The 22,739-nt window shown below is 33.2% G+C and overlaps 4 protein-coding genes across 5 annotated transcripts in view; 1 reads left to right on the top strand and 3 right to left on the bottom strand.

Annotated features, from left to right (window-relative positions):
* The window catches only part of LOC105343243 (dynein axonemal heavy chain 5), a 60,497-nt gene extending 60,115 nt beyond the window's left edge, over window positions 1-382 (bottom strand). Inside the window, exon 1 of the mRNA XM_066079661.1 lies at window positions 214-382. Within this exon, the coding sequence (XP_065935733.1) occupies window positions 214-312 (99 nt within the window). The 5' untranslated portion in view covers window positions 313-382. The remainder of the gene's footprint in view (window positions 1-213) is intronic.
* Window positions 383-5,076: 4,694 nt separating this feature from the next.
* Window positions 5,077-10,808, bottom strand: LOC105343245 (dynein light chain roadblock-type 2). Of its 2 annotated transcripts, XM_011450537.4 has the most exons (5): window positions 10,708-10,808; window positions 9,947-10,022; window positions 9,524-9,691; window positions 8,291-8,373; window positions 5,077-5,287 (listed from the first exon to the last, which is right to left on the bottom strand). In XM_011450537.4, exons 1-4 carry the CDS (start codon window positions 10,708-10,710, stop codon window positions 8,327-8,329), a joined length of 294 nt encoding a protein of 97 aa, XP_011448839.1. In that variant the 5' UTR covers window positions 10,711-10,808; the 3' UTR covers window positions 5,077-5,287; window positions 8,291-8,326. The 2 variants fall into 2 exon arrangements, with proteins under 2 accessions (XP_011448839.1, XP_011448840.1); XM_011450538.4 differs by lacking the exon at window positions 8,291-8,373.
* Window positions 10,809-12,979: 2,171 nt separating this feature from the next.
* Window positions 12,980-14,837, bottom strand: LOC105343246 (secretory immunoglobulin A-binding protein EsiB). The gene is made up of 5 exons (XM_011450539.4): window positions 14,609-14,837; window positions 14,119-14,260; window positions 13,951-13,996; window positions 13,675-13,761; window positions 12,980-13,543 (listed from the first exon to the last, which is right to left on the bottom strand). The coding sequence occupies exons 1-5, from the start codon at window positions 14,747-14,749 to the stop codon at window positions 13,444-13,446; spliced, it is 516 nt and encodes a 171-aa protein (XP_011448841.1). The 5' UTR covers window positions 14,750-14,837; the 3' UTR covers window positions 12,980-13,443.
* Window positions 14,838-15,204: 367 nt separating this feature from the next.
* LOC105343247 (small nuclear ribonucleoprotein-associated protein B) lies at window positions 15,205-19,706 on the top strand. The gene is made up of 5 exons (XM_011450540.4): window positions 15,205-15,361; window positions 15,817-16,080; window positions 16,236-16,398; window positions 17,561-17,629; window positions 19,533-19,706. Exons 1-5 carry the CDS (start codon window positions 15,359-15,361, stop codon window positions 19,559-19,561), a joined length of 528 nt encoding a protein of 175 aa, XP_011448842.1. The 5' UTR covers window positions 15,205-15,358; the 3' UTR covers window positions 19,562-19,706.
* Window positions 19,707-22,739: the final 3,033 nt, after the last annotated feature.

The following is a 22,739-nucleotide window of genomic DNA, read 5'->3' as shown; positions in this document are numbered from 1 at the left end:
CAGACGAAGATGGTCTTCAAATATTTGTTTATCTACTTATTAAATCTGGCGCGGAAATTAATGTCATGCTTTACAGAATTTGATTTTCATAAAGGTTCATTCAAAAGGAAATAAAACGAAGCCAATACAAGGCAACAACCCCTATGTTTTTTCAGAAATTAGTTAAATCCAAAAAGGTCAGTCGCTGAAACATTTCTATAACACTTCACTGACCTGTTTTTCTTTAAGATTTTCCACCGGTGCCACGGCAAGGCGTCCCTTCTTAGGATCCGCCGATGAGGATATTTTCCTGGATCTCGGCTTTTCCGACATTCTTACGACGAGTTTAAATGTCCATTGATCAATTGACACTAGCAGACAGTAAGCGATAGTGGTTTATGCCAAGCTACACGCATGTTTACCCACGGATTCGCCTCACCAAGCATGCACTGGTCGCCATCTTGTTTACGTAGTAACCATGTGGACATGACGCGAAGCTGCTCGCACTGCATTGAGGCGCGCATTTTCTTTTCTTCTTGTCACTGTCTGATAATGTTTTGGTCTGTCATTTATTTCAAATAAGCAAGGATGTAGCAATAATATTGTAAGTTTTTGTCACACAGGTCCATCCAGTCAGCTGCATTATTTAAAATCAGACGTTATTTTGCACAAGTTATAGTCAATTATATTACTTGTTATTTAAAACAGTTTCAACAAAGATATCATTGATCAACACATGCACAGACCTTCTTATCAGACATGACAATCACACTGATTGTACTTAAAAATGTGTGATGTTTTCAAACTATAGACATATTTATGTGGATGATTGACGGGAATGGAATATTATAGACGGGACTTCCGAGGCGCAAGACAACCATCAAAACTGTGGGTGAATCTACCAAATTAAAAAAAAATACAGTGTTATACAGAATAACACTTTATTCACGCATTCTTAAGAACTTTACAAGCATCGACACTCCTCACAGTATAGGAAACATTAATTAGCTCAATGATTATTCAGACAAAAATCGACACTGTTTCTTGACAACTTCTTATTATAGTGAAAACTTCACTACAAAACAAATACAACCTGTTCATGCTCTCCGCTTATGAAATCTTACTCTTAGTTGTCCTGAGTCATTGAATTGAACAAAAAAATGGGCTTGTTTCAAAAAGACGCAGCTCTCCCTTTTCTTCCAAGCTACTGTCGAGTGTATTACGAAGGCGCTTCTGAAAATTTGGCCCCAAAACTAATGTATCATTATGGCCTATTTCAAGAAATAAAGTTCAACTTACAGGATGGGAAAGTCTTTAAAAGCTTAGTAAACATTAAGAAAGTAAGTGACAAAGAGATCCTTATTCCATTTCATTTGTGTGATAAATGTATACATTGTATTACGATTGATTCAATATTATATTTCAATTTATATAAGAGTCCTCATTATGAATGAATATTTCAATATTAATTAAGAGTCCTCAAATATCTTCGCTTGTCAAAGATGATCCTTATATAGTTCTTTAATTAAAGATGTATTATTAACATCCGTTTCAACCAAAAGAAGTTAAAACAAAAAGGGCTTATATATAATATATACAACATACATTCGGAAAATCAACAAGAGGCCAATTGGCCTTAACGGTCATCTGAGTAGCATATAACCCATACACAAACTTGTCGAGGAATCTCATATATGCATTTAATTAATTAGGTTTCATTCTGGAGTAGTAAAATTATAAATTTCTAATGAGACCACCTCCCTGCCTGAAATCTTTAAAAAGAACTGTGAAACCTATAATTTTGGCGAAAAACTTAAAGATCTAGTCTACAAAATCATGAATTCAGTTTTCCTTTCTGGTGTGTGGGGGTAAAGATGATAATTTTTTAACATTATATGCATTAACACCTATACATCCATCTTGGCCCTGACATAGAGTCAAAACTCATACTCCAGGAGACATGAAAATTGAAATTGAAATTTCAGTAGAGGACTTCCTGGTAAACATAATTATAAGTCAGTTTTTTATACAGTGTGTGAGAATAGAGAAGAAAATTTTAAACATTATATGCATTAACACTATATTGCCATATTGCCCCCCCCCCCCATGTCCTGAACCCCTGACCCAGGGGCGATGAATTTCATAATTTAGGTAGAGGAATTAGTCGACATCATAACCATGTATTCAGTTTTTTGCCCACGTGTGGGAGTAGAGAAGAAGATTTTCTAAGATTTAAAACATTTTTACTATATGGCCATATTGGCCCCACCCTAGAGCCTGAACCCCTGACCCAGGGGTCATAAATTTCACAATTTTGGCAGAGGGCCTCATGGACATCATAATCATGCATTTAGTTTTTAACAAATATATATGGTAGTAGAGAAGAAGATTTTCTAAGATTTAATACATTTTAACTATATGGCCATATTGGCCCCACCCTAGAGCCTGAACCCCTGACCCAGGGGTCATAAATTTCACAATTTTGGCAGAGGGCCTCATGGACATCATAATCATGCATTTAGTTTTTAACAAATATATATGGTAGTAGAGAAGAAGATTTTCTAAGATTTAATACATTTTAACTATATGGCCATATTGGCCCCACCCTAGAGCCTGAACCCCTGACCCATAGGTCATGAATTTCACAATTTTGGCAGAGGGCCTCATGGACATCATAATCATGCATTTAGTTTTTAACAAATATATATGGGAGTAGAGAAGAAGATTTTCTAAGATTTAAAACATTTTTACTATATGGCCATATTGGCCCCACCCTAGAGCCAGAACCCCTGACCCAGGGATCATGAATTTCACATTTTGGTAGAGGGCATCATGGACATCATAATCATGCATTTGGTTTTTAGCAAATGTATAAGGTAGTAGAGAAGAAGATTTTCTAAGATTTAATACATTTTTACTATATGGCCATATTGGCCCCACCCTAGAGCCAGAACCCCTGACCAGGGGCCATGAATTTCACAATTTTGGTAGAGGGCTTCATGGACATGATAACTATGCAACAAGTTTTTTTCTCACATGTGTGAAAGTAGAGAAGAAGATTTTTGAGAATGTGGCTTCTTTTTTTTTTTGCATATTTGGCCCCACTTGTGGCACCCCGTGGGTGGTAGAGCCATGAATTTCACAATTTAGATTCCTCTTACGATAGAGATGCCTCACACCAAAAATGGTAACAATCAGCCTTGTAGTTTTTAAGAAGTTAAAAATGTAAAATCGTTAACGCACGACGCACGTCGCACGACGACGATCGAAAACGGATAGCAATAGGTCACCTGAGTTTACTCAGGTGCCTAAAAAGAGGATCCAAAAGTGTTGGTAAAATGTACATGCATGTCAAAAACCTCTTTAGTATGAACATTGATATAGCGAAGAGTTTTGGAGTCTCCAGCGAAATTTTTAACAAATCGATATCCTTTCCAAGTTTTTACTGTTTGAAGTCGGGTATATTGCAAATTGATTGCTAATCCTGCTGAGGTGGAAAAATAACCAAGGAAATTGGCATCTTAAACAACGAAATCTTTTGCAGTTTTAAATTCATAGCAGTACCAAATGACATGATTGAATTACCTTACCCGTAAATCTTTTTATTTAATCCGATATTTTTGGTTTCCAATAAAGGTATGTTTTGATTATAATTTAATGTCTAAACAAAGCAAAAAATGAAGTCATATGGACGAAAGGGTGCATTCAGCACAAAAAGTGAATTCGCTATATCTATATATATACTTATCATTTTATTACGAATTTTTTATAATGAATTGCGGCTATTAAGCGAAGTTAATCCATGCATTACTCCGTGACTTCGCTATGACCAACCTTTAAACTGCACATGTATTTCATAAATTCAAAATGCGTTTATTACGCCAAATAAAGGCCCCAATTAAAGGTGCATTACTTCGAGTGATGCGATATATCGTATTACCGATTTAAAAATGCGTTATAACGCCATTCAAATGACGAAAAAGCGTATCAAAAGAATACACCAATGCAGCTACATTTAGCCAACCCCAAATGACTGTGATTACGATGCAAAGAGACTTAACGTCAAAAAATGTTGTAACGTGCTGTTAATCAATAAGATTTATTTTCTGTAGTAGAAGTTTTCTTATACTGGAAATAATATGGCAATAATAATAAATGTTATAGCATAAGTTAGATAAGAATAAGTTAGATTCTACACAGCATTCAGAATCGGATCGTCAACGTTGGGGGAAAGACAAACATACATAACAATAACATTGCATTGCAAATTGCTGTTGTATGCAGAAAGGAATTTTCCAGCAACAGTGTTTTTCAGATTACAAGTAGTTATTTTTATTTAATCAATGATATTGGCTGAAAACATAGCACAGTTGTTAGCGATGTCCTAAAATTAGTCCATTGTTATGTAATTAGCTACCATGTCTTTTGTGTCTTTCATAAGGACCAAATCAATATATATTATAGAAATAACTGAATTTCAGTGATGACTACAATATTGCCCTTCATAATTATTTCAAATTTATTAATTTTCTGACACTATATCAAATGATACACTGGATCAGACTTGATTTACATATAATACTGACTTTAAGGTGGAATAACACACCTGGAAAAAGTCACTCAAATTAACTGGAAATTTTTTGATAATGAAAGATATAATTATAAATAAACTGTACAAATGTCAAATAAACGAAAAATTGGCAGTTTGGGGATAAAAAATGAATATCTAAAATAATTATTTTAGTAAGTAACAACAAAAGCCCATGCGGGATTCGAACTTGGGATGTATGGATCACAAGTCCGACACTTTATCCACTCGGATATGGAGTAAGTTACATGTTTTAGTCAATAAAATTCTTTTATTAAAACAAAATGTCGTTTTGATCAGCGGTCAGCCATTTTGTGATGATGTGTTATTCCACCTTAAAAATAATTTTTGAAAATGGAAGTACACAAGTACTAATACAAAATATTAAACCAGTTTTTGGAATTCATGGAACTTAGGGCCTAGTTTACACATGTATTTGTTCATCCAATGACCTACGCAGGCCATATCATAGTTATAAAGTCTTTCACATATTATAAAAATGCCTGATCTCAATTTCTTAGAATTTTTATTGATCACATTTCATATGCATAAATAATGAGTTGTATTGTTCCAAAACAAACATTTAATATAAGTTTGTTGCTGTACATGACACAGAGAGCTGAACATTGTAACACAGAATTTGTTAGAAGTGGCATTATATAGGGGCTGTCACAGCCTAATCATGAGGAGACTGGATACAGATGAGAAGGTATTCTTTGTCTGAAAGAGAAAAAAAACTGAATTAATAATGGGGCTAAATAGATTTGAACATATTTTTTTATGTTAATAAACATAACTGTACTTGACAGCAGCCATTGACTATAAGCCTTCTCCATAAGGCTAAACAGAAAAAAAGAAGAATTTTTCCATTATTTAAGATGATTTTACACATTATTAATCTTATTCCCAACAGAGAGTTTGGTTTTTTTTTTTTTTTACAAACAATTGTTGATAGCAAATTCTCTTATAATTGATTTATACACACATTCACACACAAAATGTAGACAATACATAAAAAGACCGGTTGTCAATTACTATGTTAACTCTAGCAAGCATTGATATTATTTTGATCTGTCAATTAAGATCAAGTTTTAAAAAATACATAAATATAATGAAGAATTACAGATAATGAATATTGGAACAAATTGGATGTAAAAATGCACTTTCAAACTCAAGCTGTGCATTTTTCCATTCAAAAAGTTTAACATGTTCAACATTATATATTAGTTCTGTAATTTCTCTTTTACAAAGCAAAATGTTTATTTTCATTCACTCATGTCTTAAATGAATACTCCTCTGGCAAACTTTAATCCTTTTTACATAAGAAATGTTGTAAATGGATAATATTGACAAATCAAATTTTCATTCAATCATGCTTTGAATGAATATTATTCTGGCATGCTACTTTCATGATATTTCCCAAATAATTGAATCATATCCTTTTAATGTAAATCTTGGGTTGATCTTTCATCGATAATTGATCTCTATAGCATATTATATACTGTATCACAGAGAGATAACTTTTAATAAGAATGTGAACTTGTTATATATTTGTTTTGCACAAAATTTGTTTACATCAGTTTTTAAATACCATAAATACATACTATTTTACACCATGGAAATAACAGGTTATACAAACATATAAGATAGATAAAAAGGGCAGATAACTCTTGTAAAAGTTTCTGAGTCACATATACCAACTGGTACCGGTATATGTATTCAGCAAAAAGTACATAAAAATATTTTTGGTTATCCCTAAATTAATCAAATATGTTTACTTGTTAATAAACTATCTTTCATTTAGGTCACACAGCTTTTTTTGAAGGCTCAAGCAATGCTGACTGTAAATTTTATGAACAGCCCGAGAATTATCAATAATTCATTCTTCAGTGTTTATTGTTTAATATTACAACAGACATATAAATGCTTTGTTAGTAAAATGTTTATAATCAATAGTTCTTCAATTTACATTAAACTTTATTTTAATTTAATTTACTCAAGCCAGAAAATCGTAACATCTATAAAATGAATGCTTAAAAATGTTAAGTATCGGGTACCATAATATCACACATGTACATCCAATAAACCCATGCATCAAAACTAAATAAATATACATCCAATTTATCCATGCATCAGAAACAGTTTTATCTTAAAACTGAAATTAGTGTAGTACATTTTGCCTGTCCCCAAAGATAGTGTATTCTGTCTGATTGCAGATATATATGACAGAAATAGGTATTAATACCCAACAAACACAAGAATCACTTTTGAATATGTTTACATTATTTTACTACAGACCATTTTAATAAAATTTTGGTTTTTTCCCCTCAAGAAAAAGGAAAATAACATCAGTATCTGATATCAAAATCAGAGGTATTAAAACAAAAGGTTATCAGCTATTTTCAAGATATGCTTCAGCAAGAAGTGTTAAATTTGATTAATTGAAACACACAAACTTCATTAAGTAAATTACTGTAACAGTTTTCAAAAGTTTCAAGATAGATTTTGAACATGGGTCCAAATTCAAAATCTTTTTTATGTTAGTACAAATGTATATTACTTTTCGTAAGAATGTTTGTTAAAATTTCCACACAAAAATGGAAAATTTGAAGGTGGAAAACCCGGAAGAGGAAAAAGGAAATGAAAAGAGGCTTATAAGCATATAGTTTTCAAAATATCTTGAATCACCCCTCAGCTAGTTTTACATACAAATTCAGAAAGATAAAGGTACTGTGTGGCTTCTTAATATTTATACATAGGTATGTATAATAAAATAAATATTAAAGGAGAAATTAATCTAAAGATTTTGATGAACTGACTTTTGAAATATGAGCTATCTGTAATTTTTTAAACAAATTACCTGCCAAAGAGTTTACTTGAAGTCAGCTAAGAATTAATGATTCACAGCCAATTGAAAGAGGAATTTTAACAACTGATATTCAATATGGCAAATTGAGATAAATTGGGATTCATAAAACGATCAATTATAAAAGAATTCAACAGAATTTAGCTGAGGGATGCAGTTATGATATCGAACTGGAAACTGCCATCATGGGTGACATGACAACAACTGAAAAACATCTTTTTTCTACTATTCTAAACTTCAGCAGCCATGAAGCATTTGAAGCCAAACAAGAAAAAAAATGGGTGGGTCAGGTGTTTGAATGCAAAGTAACCTAATTTCAGTAAAAGGTATCAATGTTTATCAGGAAAAAAAAAAACCCCAAAACAAACAAACAAAAAACATCAGCTTTAAAATTCCGTATAAAATTAAAAGGGAATTGTATGGAAAGTTATCATGTAAAAAAAAAGGGACATAGGTATAATCCATGATAAACAAGCTTTTACAATACTTTTGCACTCTCCGAAAAAACACGATAATTTATATTGCAAATCTGGCATCTACTATTTGAGGGAACATTTTCTACAGTGGCTAAAAAACAACTGAAGGATATTTTAGTCAGTTCAAGCTAAAGTGTAATGCTATATGGTTGAAATCAGGCCTGCTCCACAGTCAACAAATACTCAGAGTAAAGACTGCAAAAGGGTTTTGAATCACTGTTAAGTGATGCTCAAAAAACTTTATCTAAGAGTTGTGTTATTGTACTTTTTCTCAACTAATAATCAAGAAAAGAGAAAGTGGGAAAGGAATATTGATGCAGTCTTTACCCATGGTATGAACAATGTGAAACATTGAATCAAATTTTCTTTTTAGTACCAGACCTAGTGGTGATGAACATCCAAAGGGATATAACGCATTTACACCGCATCTGGGTTCTGGATTACAATCAACAAATATTCATTTTCTGTTTGAAAAAAGAAGAGAACAGAAAAAATACATTGAATCTGTGTATTTTTCTATGACAAGGAGTGCATACGAAAATAAGTAGGGTTCAGCCTGATTAATCACCCAAAAGTGTAAAATTGTTAATATGCTCTCTATTAAACTAAAAAGTACACTCTATTCAGTATTCAACTTTGAAACTTCTGAGAGAAATGTCCATAATTCTTTTATAAAGAAATGAAATTATTTATCATCAGATATCCATTTTCAATAATATTCAATATTTATGGTTAAATTTCACAATATTGATTTTAAGATATTCATAATAAAATGTAATGTGCTGAATAACCTTCACCCAACATCAAACTCTAGCAGCTAACACAGTTGGTGTGAAGTTGGTGAAATTAAATTTGGAGTGATGCTATTGAAAGATACTTTTATGTATCTGAACAAACCAATCCTTCCAGGAGATACCTGTTAATCCCTTTTTGTTTATAAATTATTAAATGAACTTTTATTTTTAGAGGGAATGGGGTTCAAATTGAAAATAAACTTGTTTGCTATATTCCAATCCAAAACAAAATGTTTTTATTGCTATATTCAAATAAAATTTTAATTAAACAGTTTGTGAGAAAATCAAATTATATGATGTGCATTTTATTTCTTTTATTAATATGCAACCAAAACCAGCAAAGCTTTCTAGACTTCTACATACGATGCCAGAAAAAGTAAGATGCAAATTTACTTCTTTAATATATGCTATACATAGTACATGATCTGATCTATCATAAAATAAACGTGAACTTCCACATGCAAAATACTGAAGCAAATAAATTCAAATAGATCTATAGTGAACTTTAATCATGTAAATATCAATGAAATGATTATTGATCTTTGTTTGTAGTAAAATTCAGATTTTGATTTTCAGTAATTACCTCTTGTTCTCTCAATGTATTTTTTAAAAAATGTCTCTGTATTTAAAAGTATCTCTGTATTTCTAAAACTTTTTCTGAAAGGTAGTAATTGTCAATTCTTACTTACCCTTTTATCAACCCAAAACCTATCCACAAACCATGCCAAAGCCCATAGCAACCAAAGTCCACAATTTAGGACTAAATTAAGAACCAAGGCAGCCACAATATAACAAACATAGATATAGTCTGTATACATACCTGGGGCAACCATAATCTCGTGCTTCTTTGATCTTATCCTTAGGAATGTCAGGTCATTGCCTGGGTCAATATCACGAACAGTACTTCTCGCTTTAGCTGCTAACTGGCTGATCAGACCAGCATACTGGACTGTCGTGGAATTGTCAAGTGTGCTTCTGATTGGGATTCCTGTAAATACACAAAATTTCTTAATGAACACAAAAATCATCAAGCTTTTCATTCAAGGTAAGCATTTAGTGATATTTATTTAAATACTATACACAGATCCAAAAGCATCAGAAATACACAGACTAAGTACTTGAAATAGCACAACGTTTATTATTTGAAATAAAAATTTTGCCCTTGGTTGTATTTTCAATGGACTGTATAATATAGCTGCAATGGCACTGATGAAAAACATATATAAAAAATACTCAATATTACCCTCAGAATTCACCACAATTACTCCTATAACACCTTTATGGGCCTGGATTCTTTTGAAAGTTTCCTCAACTTCAGCCTACAATCAAGGTAACACACGGATTGAATCAACATCAATAGATATGTGATTTGTTTGTAATCCAAAACAACTGTGAATAAGAGTATGCTTTGCTATGTCTTTCATAAATGTTCTTATTAAACAAAACAGCATAAATGTCTAAAAAGTATTGGATTTATGGTTGTAGAACCTTCCTGTCATGGAATACAAGACTGGCATAAATCCAGTTCTCGCCAATGACCATTTATTGCCAATTTAGTGTTAAATCACTATTTCAAGACATAAAATTCGATATGAAAAATGATGCATTCAAACACTGGCGACAAATGATCGTTAGCGAGCATTGGTCTCAGGCCTGTACAGAAAATATGTTGTTAAAAATCACCCTTAGTTAAATACATTTCTGAAAATTATAACAGGTGGCAGGTGCAATACAATATAACAGTATGAATCTAAATAATCTATTAACCAATGTTGTCTATGTATCCAGATAACTATGCATCCATTATCTTGAAAGTGTGAATGTTTCAGTTGAATTTTTTACATCAACACAAATGAAAAACAATACAAGGTGGGTTTTCATTTTATCAGAAAATAAAAATTTAACAACTTATTTCAGTAAAAAGTGAAAGAAATGTGAAGAATAACATATTAAGTTAACAAAATCAAGTAAAATGTTTCAGAAAAAGCCACACATTCCACTTACCATTGTGTTTATTAGACTAGCAGGTTCTTGTCAAAAGTTGTCGTTGCTACGGTCTTCAAGCATGCGCAGTAAAGGACATCCTGTGACTCATTTATTATTTGAATCTCGATCCCGATTGGAGAATAATTCCCATTTTTGCTAAGCGATTCCAGTGCATTTTTACGTTTATTAGAAAGATCCACAGAAGTTTTAAAACTTTCAGAGGGTTCTTGTATAAGTTCACAACACTACATTTTTTTTATTTAGATTTTGTATTAGTTTTTCAACTTAGCACAAAATGCCCTTTTTCGTCCGCGGCAATATTCCTTTTGTATTCAAATTCATCGGTATATCTACTTTCTTACTTGATTAGATGTCCGAATTACGTAATAGAAACATAGTACATACAAAAATACTATGATCTCTAAAAAAATGATTATTGAACTTAAGTGCATTCACAATTGTCTTTTGAAAAAGGAAATATGCACATTCTTTCTTTAGAAAATGTCTATCTTTTTTTTTAATTACATGAATTATTTTTACAAATGCCATGACTACATTATAAAAATATGTGGCATAGCATACAAATACGTGTATTTAAGTTTCAAGATATTTACATATATGTACATGGCATGTGTCATTTTTATATATATTGAATGTTTTGTATAAAAGAAAAGCTATGTTGTAAAGTTTTCTTGCATTTAATCTTTCCAGACACCATTTCTTTTCACTTAATGTTAATACTCTTCCCCATTAACCAAAGAGAAATCAACCCTTTTCATTTCTAATTAGTTGAAATAGTTATTCGAGGTCAGTAGAAGATGAATATAATTTTATATTGAAATGTCTCTATTACTGTAACTTAAAAGAAAAATTCCTTAAGAAGTTTTATTATATTAAACCCTCTAGCTGTCTTTAAATTAATTCTTTTATTGTCAACACAAAATGTAAAGGATTTGTGCAATTTAGGTAAATATATTAAGATTGCTTTTGTAATCAGAAAACTTCATGTATAAACTTGCCTTTTTCAAGTGGCCATTATATGTATTGTAACCTGTGAATATTAACTGTATATGTCTATCAGCTGTACAGCTGTTGACCAATAAACAATACAATACTGTACTTTCTATTCGTCATAGGGTGTCAGCGATCGCTGCTGCATGAATAATAAAAGAAATCGTTTTAACCGGGATTTCCAAAGAAAAAAAATCAGGTGATAATGGCGGCCGGGTTGCTGCCATAATGGTACCCTTATTGTACGGATGACTCCTCCTACAGTTTTCAAGATAAGAAGTTGATGTTTTGCCGATCAATTGTAAATAGAATACCAGAGATGTACGCATTACTTGGATTTTGTTTTTGATAATTTATGAAAAAATACCAGCTTTTAATCTTAGCCATTTTCTCGCGAAATATTGCATATTGTACGGATAACTCCTCCTTCAGTTTTCAAGATAGGAAGTTGTTGTAAAGACGAGCATGTTTATTGGATTTTGATTTCTGTTAATTTACGGTGAAAAAAATGACACCTGTTGAAATTATTATTTTTTATTTTCTTTTTTTTTTCTTATTTTTAGCAGAATATTACATTTTGAGTATTTCATTTCGTTTATCAATTTAGGGTTGACAAATGAAATATGGATACTGTTCACATACTGAAAGTAAAAACCGGTTTGCTGACTGCTGTCACATAGTTAACAAAATTCCACTTGTATTATTTATACTTTCATCTTTCTTTACGCAAATTAATAAAATGATGGTAAAAATTAAGTAAAATAACTAAATTACTGTTACATGTAATGTACATCAGTACGTTAGATTTAAAAAGAAAAAGCGAAATCGTCTACTATGGAATTCGGAGTCTGACATCATTATGATTATTTAGTTCAGTCCATAAATTTTCTTAGGTTGATGAAGGTTTCGACCAATCGATAAACGGAACGTATCAATTACAGTCCTGTCAGTTTCTACACAGCTATGAATATCAATCAATTTCCGTAAGAAATAGAGGGGAATCATATTCGGTAGATGTAAATATATATATTATTTGAAAATCTTTCTTTTAATATTTTCTTTTGTCGGGTGATAGTGGATCAAGTAACCTCGCTATTTCTTTGTACGTAAATCTGAGTCTCGGATGGTACTTTTCCGTGAATTGCGACAGAAAAAACATAAGTGTTTCGAGAAGTCGGTCAAAATTAAGGACACCTCTAGCTCTCCATTGTGGATTTTAAATCTAAAGTTACAGTATATGAATTAAAAACAACTCTTAATTGAACAATCTAACATGTCCTGTGATTTTTGCAAATCTCTTTATTGTCAAAATATCTGGAGTTTTTTAAAACTCTAATAAATAAAACAAAATAACACTCGAGAATTTACAAATAAACGAATACACATCTTGTAAATTACGCAGCAGTGGGTGTAATAATACATGTATTTAACACATGACAGCGGATCAACAGAGAATGTACTGGACGGAATATTAGAAAGTAAAAGTTTAACATCTATAGAAAAATAATAGCTCCATTGAAAATAACAATGCAATAATCACTGCTTGCATATGCATAATTATATACACATGGCTATACCAGTCTTACAAAATGATAGTACATGTATAGAAAATTTTTTAACACACAAACATGCAAGGAGTATCAATTGTTTCGTTGTTGATCCTTGTCCAGCAGTGAAAAGAGATACATGTGAACTAATTAAGCGTTCTCTAAACCCGCTACAGCGGTGTTGAACACCCCAGCCTTAGTTCTTGCAGCCTCCTCTGGAGCACACCTCGTTCAACACCTGATGGGCTTCCTTCACACCCTTTGATGCCGCGTGTTGAATCAAGACGTGGGCTTCTCTGTAACAGTGTAAAGTTAAATATATTTCAACGTACTATCTCGGATACATGTATAATTATTCAAAATGTAAACTTTGTAAGAAATTGCGCGAGATAAATTATCACAACATTTTTATAAAATGGTTCCTTACCCAGGTTTAAGGCCGGATTTGTAGCCTTTCAGATGACCGATCGCCAAATTGTAGGACGCGTGGGGATGTCCCTGGTCAGCCGCTTTTCTTATCATAAACAAATAATATAAATAATACAAAAATAAGCAAACCATTGCTTTCATTCTAATATGAATACTTTTGCATGAAAATTAATCTAAAATGGTTGTTACACAGGCCACAAAAAAGTAGCAATTAAATACAAACGATAAGTTAATTGATGGCCTTGCATGAGTTACATGTACCCTTGTCACCTACTTGAAATGTTCCATGGCTTTTCCGATGTGCTTCTCGACTCCCTTTCCTGTAAACCAAGATATGATTCCATGTATATATTTCAGTATATTATTGGCAGGATTTGAATACTACGCAAGAGAGAGAGAGAGAGAGAGAGAGAGAGAGAGAGAGAGAGATTATTCCACTCACCGTGTAGATATCTTTGCCCAATCTGGTGGTTTGCACTGGGATATCCCAACCACGCATAAGCGTATGTCACATTGAAATGAAGATGGTCAAAGTAGTAGTATGCATACAGTGCAAAGGAGAGGGTTGAAATCAACACCACCGCCTGTACAAAACAACCAAATACATTATGCCACTCAAAAACCAAAACAAATGATATCTAAAAGTGACATTCCCGATTCTGACTCGATTCATTGTGCATCAATTAAGTAAAATAAATACATATATTGATCAATTAGGATCCGGTCAATTTCCATTCGTGTATATATTCATTATTCTCTTATTAAGAAGTAAGTGGACAGTTATGTAGCCAGTCTATCCACATACAAGGCTATGCATGCCTGTCCACTTCTTGAAAGTGAATTAAGGGGCTAAGTGACCAACATGCAATAGCTATCTTTTACACGTCATCATGATGCGTGGGATATAATAAATGAATTGAAATACAACTTGCCTCAATAACTTTGACATAGGTTGGGTCAGGCTTCTTTTTCCTAGCTAGGTATACTTTTCCCCCATATGGCAAATCCGAATCCCAGTCAGATGGCGCCTCTGAATCTGGAATCAACCGTTGGCGCAATCCAGCATCCGCCATGTTTAAACAATTTCGATCTCCAAGTCTGGACCAGCTTGGAGCGCCCTCTGTAACTCACACTGATAAAATGGTCTAATCGATGCGGAAGCAATGAATAATGAAAAAGAAAATAATCAATACATTAATCAATTATCGGGAGTTGTTGAATGAAGGTCCAACTCAATCAATTAAATGAAGCTGAACGATAAACTACAACAAATCGATTTTAATTTAATGACTCGTTCAGTCAACTCGAGGACTTGTCTGCGTGTCTGTCGGTGTAAACTTAGGAACATAACGATTATAATAGCCTAAAAGTTTAAACTGCATGGTAAAAAACTGCGAAAAAGCATTTCACTCAACTTTTGGATAACACAAGAAGTTTAAATAATACACTACATTTGTATTCACTATTTGTTCAACAATGCTTTATGGTCAGTTGTGTCACTTTGTAACATAGTTATAATTGACTTCAATATTGAGCCTGGCAAGTACATGTGCACTCGGCTTACTAAACCAGTAGGTGGCGCCATCGCAGGAAACGAATACCAAGCGTTTAGCCGCCATTCTTTGTTTTTGTTTAGCCTCACCATAAATCTGAAGTAATCTGCCTTAAAGACAGATTTCAAGATGGTAAGTTACTAAATTATTTTGACCATTACATATTGTTAATTGCATTTTGGAAACGCAAAGTTCTACAATCAAAGCCAATTTAAATAAAACCCGATTGTTTACATGCTTCTCATATTTTTCATCGAATATTATTCGATGAAAAATAATATGTTAAATATATAACGACAAGATATGCCACTTAATTTATTTTGAAAAATATATATCAATTTATGAGATACACAAAAATTCAACATGCGTCTCTATTGAGAATATAGGAACTTCTAGAAAATCTAATTCGAATTTCCTCAATCAGACACAATGCTATAATTTTATGCACCTGTTGTATATTCCAAACTAAAGACTGTACCCAATCTATACAAAATGGTCAAGAAAGCCAACTTATAGTCATTCTCTTAAGTTTGCAATTCAATACGAAACTTCACAGATTAATTAAATTAAATTTCAAAAAATTTCAGACTGTGGGGCGTAGCTCTAAGATGTTGCAGCACATCAACTACAGGATGCGATGCGCCCTGCAGGATGGCCGCACCTTTATTGGAACATTTAAAGCTTTTGATAAGCACATGAACTTGATTCTTGGGGATTGTGATGAGTTCAGGAAAATCAAGCCAAAAAGTTCTAAACAGGGAGAAAGAGAAGAAAAAAGAGTGTTGGGGCTAGTGTTATTACGTGGTGAACACCTGGTCTCTATGACAGTCGAAGGCCCACCCCCTGCTGAGGTACAGTATATTTATATATTTAATGTCAGGATTACAATGTTCTTAAGTATAAATCTTTTGATGATCAAAAATATATTCAAGTTGAAATAAATATTTTTTGTCACCAAGCTCTGATAAAATTCACAATTATAGCATTGTCTTTTGTATATTTTAAGGAGGGTGTTGCCAGAGTGCCATTAGCTGGAGCAGCCCCAGGACAAGGAATGGGTCGAGCTGCTGGTCGCGGTATCTCAGGACCTGGTGCCTCTGGTGGTCCAGGCTTACAGGGACCCGCCAGAGGGGTTGGTGGACCCTCACCACAAATGATGGCCCCAGGAGGTGAGTAAAAATGGGTTAAGTTGCCAAAAGTTAACAAACAAGAGAAGTAAAAACTAGTAGGAAATCATATATTCTTTTTTAATATCAAAAACAATGTTTACATACTTAACATATATCATGCAGTGTTGCAATAAACTGCAAGTCAAGTTTACTGTTGTGGCAAGTTAAAAGATATATTTAGTTTTTGTTAAAGCCATGTCGTGGAATTGCAAAGCTGCTATTTCCTTGACATGGATAATATCGACATGTCTTGTAACTAAATGTAAACACTGGAAGTGGCTTCTTTCATCCTTCAGTTTAAAACACAATTGACACATGCTTGAAATCTTATCATTCACCTGACTTTAAAAAGTGTTTGTGTGCCTCCGATTCAAAGTCACATGCTAATTATAAACCTGATGAGATTTTTGGACCACTATGGCTTCCAAAATCAAAACAAGGAACGTATTTTGAAGAAAAGCTGTAGACTTTATAATAAAAGCGATAGGCTGGAGACAGAGCTAAAAAGCTCTAGACTTCCGAGTAAATTGGTAGAGTTATATTAACATTTATGTATACTAGTATACATAATGAAAATCCTGCGTAAGCCCCAAACATACATTCATGCAGTGCATACCATATTGTTATGAAATGAAAAACAATGGTGTGATGTTATTGAACACAACTATTTCGGGTCATATGCCAGTTATCTTTATTGAATCATGAAATCTAATTTGTTGTTTTATAACAAAGACAATGGAAAATGTAAATATTTAAAGAGTAGGCACTAAAACACATTATTTTTATAACTTCATTTCTAAATGATAATGTAACAAGAAAATCAAATAACATAAATATTGTCACCATATGTATGTTCAGTGTATGGTACAAAAAGACAAACTCTCTCCATAGTGTAGTTTGATAGGGAAACAAGTATGATGCAGCATGCTTGATAATTAGTTCGGGGAATTCTGTCATTTCATAAGCACACAGATAAGCTTATTTAAGAAAATAATTTTAATGTGATTAGAACTCAGTCTGCATGTCCATATGGCTTAATTTTCAGTGAGTTTTATTTTATTACTTTTAATTCAAGAAAATTTTCTCTTTAGGTCTTGAATGGGTTCATCACCTTCCTTTTCTAGTAACAAAATATTTCAATGAATTGTTATTTCTATTTCAGGCCGACCCCCAATGATGGGCGGAATGAGGGGTGGTATGATGAGGGGAGGACCTCCACCAGTCATGAGAGGTAAGCTCACTTTGTCTTTATGTAAGAGTTTTGAAATGCTTCAAATCAGATTTATTTATATTTTTTTCAATTGTATTGTTCTTAAAAATCTTTTTTTTAAATTCCCAGTTGAAAAATATTTTCACGATTATAACCGACCAAAAATTGAACTTGAATATTCAATGACAAACCTGAGGCAATCCTTAAAAAGTGTTTGTTTGGAATTGTCGCTTGGAGGTTTCTAGACCAAGGAAGGAGGGAGTGATTTTTGTATTTTTTATTTATTTTTTTCTCAAACTTTCAAGTTTTGGTAATTGAAAATGAAAATCTCCACATAAGAAGTTTTTTTATTTTTTGCAAATTAAATATTAAAAGGGGTGGGTATTCAATGAGGCAGGAGGCAATTCTAAACAAAAAATAATTTTATTTTGGCCCGAGATAGTTCATTTCACCCTGGCCCTACAACATGTTCTTAGAATTAAAATTGCCATTTATACTATGTCTATACATGTTTTCCCTTGTATACCCACCTTCAAATGAAAGTCGGTCATGAGATGTAATTTGATAGATTTAAACCATCTGGTACTGTGGAATCATTTAAATTCGTGGGGGCCAATTAATATTTTCATGGATTGTGGGTTTTTTGCATATACGTGGATGCGTCGGTTTTCAGTTGCAATAAGAAAACTAACCTTTCAAAATTTGTTTTTGTTGAGGATATAAATTCGTGGGGGAGGGCTACCCATGAAATACCATGAAAATTGAGCCACCACGAATTTTAGTGATTTCACAGTATATGCACTGAAAAAAAAAAATTAGCAAAATTCATTTCTTAAGACTATTTTAAAAGACCTGTGCATGCATTTGCAAGTGTTGAGCATTTGGTTTTGAGGGTTTGCCAGTATATATTAATTTAACTGAACATGCCTAATACTCCCCAGGCTGCTGAAGAAGGTATTGTTTTGATGTCACTGATTTATTCTTCACCATCCATCATCCAATGACAAATCAATGTCTGCATATTATATAAATCATCAGGAGAGATAACTCTCCTCATCCTAGTTGTTTAGTATTGTTCATACTGATTTGATTTAGATAAATCAGGTTTTTTTCTACGGTTAAGTGTCCCATCAGAATTTTTTCTTCACTTTTGAGTGCTCTATTTAAAAAATAAAAAAAAACTAGAAAAGAAAGATGTAATCAAGATATTTAAGAATTATAAAAAAAATCATACAACTAATCATAAGATTGAAGTAATGTTTTAATAAAATAGGAATTTTAATGATAATTAGTTTTAAGGTTATAAACGTCAGGAATGAAGGGTCGTATGCACCAAAACCGCTTATGTAAACTGGATGTGTATTGATTTTTGGAGTTGACTAGAAACAGCTTGAGGGAGTCCGCTTTTCCTGTCCTCCTCTGTATCAGCATGTGCTACAAGTCAGCAGAACAGGCAAACTGTCCCCGGGCTTGGCAGATGTAATTCTGTAATGTTTTAATTTAGATAGGATATCCACATACACACACTGAGTTATTGCATCTAGGCTTATTCAGAAATGACCCCCAAGGCCTGCTATTATTTCTGATGGCTAATTCAGCCGCAGGCCACCATTACTGGTGTATTTTCAAGGTGACATTGTTCATGTCAAAGAACTTTGGTATTCAACAAAAAATGTGGATGGGTCCTTTATCTTTCGAATGCAAAACCAGAGAGATTCTGTGGGGTTGGAAATCTCTCCTGCAGTCAAATCAAATTATTGTTGTGATAGGACAGACTGGCTTTGAACTTTTTGTCCCCAGGCCCAGCCTTAATTTCTAGGAGCTGAAGAAATTGATCCAAAAGAGGAGTGTTTTGATAAATACAGAAGCACATTGTACACTTGTCCAGTATGTATTAAACATTTTGATCATTTGTTAATTTCAGGTCCCCCTCCTGGCATGGGAAGAAGATAGACAGACAGTGTATGTGAGGGAGAGAGAGATGTGAGTGTGTGAAAGGACTTTCTACTGTACCATTGGACATTGATCATGAAGAAATCATTGCAGATCATTTAATGATGTTGTTTTACATTGTAAATAAAACATTAAAACATTTAAATGTCTTTATAAATTATTTTTTCCTCCTAATTGTTTATGACAGACATGGATAACATTATTGTTAAGAATCAAGGAAAATAGGTTTAATCTGTATTTGATGGAGTGTTTTACATAGGTAGAGAGTATTTGAAATGCAAGTTGATGGCACAATTATGAAAAATCTGGCTCATCATACACTCACTAGCCTAAGGGGATTCTGGGGTCCAGAGGTGAATAACTTGTGTCCAGAATTTAATTGCTTTGCCCGTGGCATTAAAACGACATTTCAACCCAAATTAGTAACAATAAATGGCCAAATCCATTCATCAGTATGAAGTTATAATTCTACATGGAGTAGAGTTGTATCAGTAAGACAGGTGGATATGGCATATTTTTCAAAAGTTAAAACTTCGTAGGTAGCTAAACTGAAATTGTGGTGATTGACCATTTACATGTAAATGTCTCGATGTAAAAAGGCAAACAGTAAGAAAATCACTCTACGAAACTGCATCTTCCTAAGTTAAGGTTTCTGATCCGCATCTCTCCTTTGTGGGGAGCAGAGTGGACCGAAAACACTTGGCTAGCGAAGATGACGAAACTGAAGTTATATAGGCTGCTATATCAGTAAATAATCATTGAGAAGATAACCATTGACCCGTCACAGATGAGGGTGCACGTGTAAGCTTTTATGTCGTACCGTAAAACGATAATGTGCTTTTCTAATTCCATCAACGGATACCTATGTTCGCCCTACATACATGTACTACAGTAATTACTATTCAAACCGTGGAGTATAAACGGTTTGTTACAAATTTCCCATTTATCATCATAAAAATGTTGATGGAAGTCCTTACGAGTGTATTTTATTCATGAAATGACATAAGTTTGCGCGCCATATTCTGAAATGCATGTTTTCATGCCAACCGATCCCCAACATTAATATAACTTTTTTCCTTTCACTTGTGTCAACAAATTTTGACGAATGAATAGTTCTGTGATTATATTACTATTTATTTCAATGTTGTTAATGGGTGTCGAACCACCATACACCCTACCGTACACAGTCGTATGGCTGTCTGACCATTCTCAGATGGCAACAAAGTAACTGTAAGCTAGTGTAATGCTGTTTTTAAATTCCTAAAATCTACATTTATATATCATAGAGTTCAGAATGGGAACTTCATTGGTAATTGATCATGACTAACAGGGAGTCTTTCCGTATTGCACGGAACACAGATACATGTGACAATGCCAGTGCCAAGATGGCGTTAATTTCCAAAAGTTCAAATATACAAAAATGATAGACCATTAATTGGAGAGTGTAATGCCGTTTGTTTTCAGTGTGACCTGCCGGGTGAATTTATTGGTGACTGACAAGACATGTTGAATGGCTAATTAGCCGACAATAAACAGCCGGACACTCTTAAAGTCAGGAATATATTTTTATTTTAAGGCCAATCCCTTTGGTGCAAACACAAATCATTATTGGTTTATAAAAAATCATAAATGGATTGCTGATGTCGTATGTCATTCACTGATATCGCAGGTATTAGCTAGCATTTTCTTACTTATGTTTTGGTGATTGTCTTTATCTCGTATGATAAAACAATGTATGTAGTTTTCAGTGGGTAAGAACAGAACTGATGCCACAAAAGTCGGAATATCCCTCATGCAACTATTTTGATGCATCATTGACAATATTGCTGATCAACACTACAGCGTACATAGGACATCCACTCATAATCCAGCTCCTATCAAGGATGTATATGGGATTATCGTCCCGGGTTGCTTTCCATCCACCCTCCGGCGTTTGGCCCCAAGGTGTATGCTACATTCCGTGGTAAATCTCCGTTAACCCTGATTACAGCTGGATAGCTAATAGAACCACGGCGTAGACACAGAATCACATGATTTATTAGTAAATATGAAACAAAACTACAAAGAACATGTAAGATATGATTTGGTTTTGTTTTACACGTCCAGGATGCAATTTCCTCAAAATCTAATTACATGTGTGTCATACATGTATACTACATATATTTGTGACACTCGTCCAGTCCCATATCAAACATAAATAATACTATAGGTATTGGCAACGTCCCTGGTTTCTGTATATATTTTTTTTTCATAGACTATTCAGTGGATTTACGTGTGTCTATATAGGCAACAACAAATACTTAAGAGCCCTCTTCCCTTTCTTATTAAAAATAATTCCCAAAATATTAATTATAAGTACATAAAGGTATTCCTTTAAGAATATTACTTTTATGTAGCGGTATTTTTTTTTTGTTGTTATTGTGTGTCTCTTGAAATAGTTATATTCAAACGAAAATAACATTATGAAGGGAAATATTTCATAAGAAATTATTAATCAACGAAAATGACAAAGCTAAAGCACAGTCACATAAATAGCAATCTCAATACTTTATGAAGTCAATTAAGGATTTAGGTTTGATAATAATATGTATTTTTACAAGCGAGGAAAGTTTAATCACAAATGATTGAATTTTATAACTAGTTGGACATAATTCTAAAATTCAGGAACCTGTACACATGCGCATGAATACAAAGAATACATCGTTGACGTACTTTCCGCAGCGTTTGATTTTCAGGCACGTAGCGGGAGGAGGGGGGGGGGGGCGCTTCCCCCTCTTCTTTGCCTCGCAGCAAACATTTTCAAGAAATTAACATATAGGAAATTAAATTATAAAGGAGTTGCCCCCCATCCCCACCAATTTTATGAGAGCATATAAAAAAATGTAGTGAAATAATCAAAATGAACATAACATCAAAATAGTAGTTAAAATGTAAAGGTACTATGCCGCAATAACAAACCGCCAGCCATCTCAAAAATCCTTAAAACGAAATACAAATTCAAAGCAGAGCAACACGGACCTCCAAAAAGATAGAGGTAGGATCAGGTACCTAAGAGGAGTGAGCTGACCGGTCACACCCGCCGTGCGCTCTTTGTCGTAATCGGGAAAAAACAAAAAAGTCCGTAGACAATTAGGTGATTAATTATGATCTAACAATTAGTATGAAAAACGTCAGTCAG

This window comes from Magallana gigas, chromosome 3, assembly GCF_963853765.1.
Source record: "Magallana gigas chromosome 3, xbMagGiga1.1, whole genome shotgun sequence".
NCBI classification, from domain to species: domain Eukaryota; kingdom Metazoa; phylum Mollusca; class Bivalvia; order Ostreida; family Ostreidae; genus Magallana; species Magallana gigas.
Note: the sequence above shows the minus strand (reverse complement) of the source record. Positions and strands in the feature narration are given on the sequence as shown.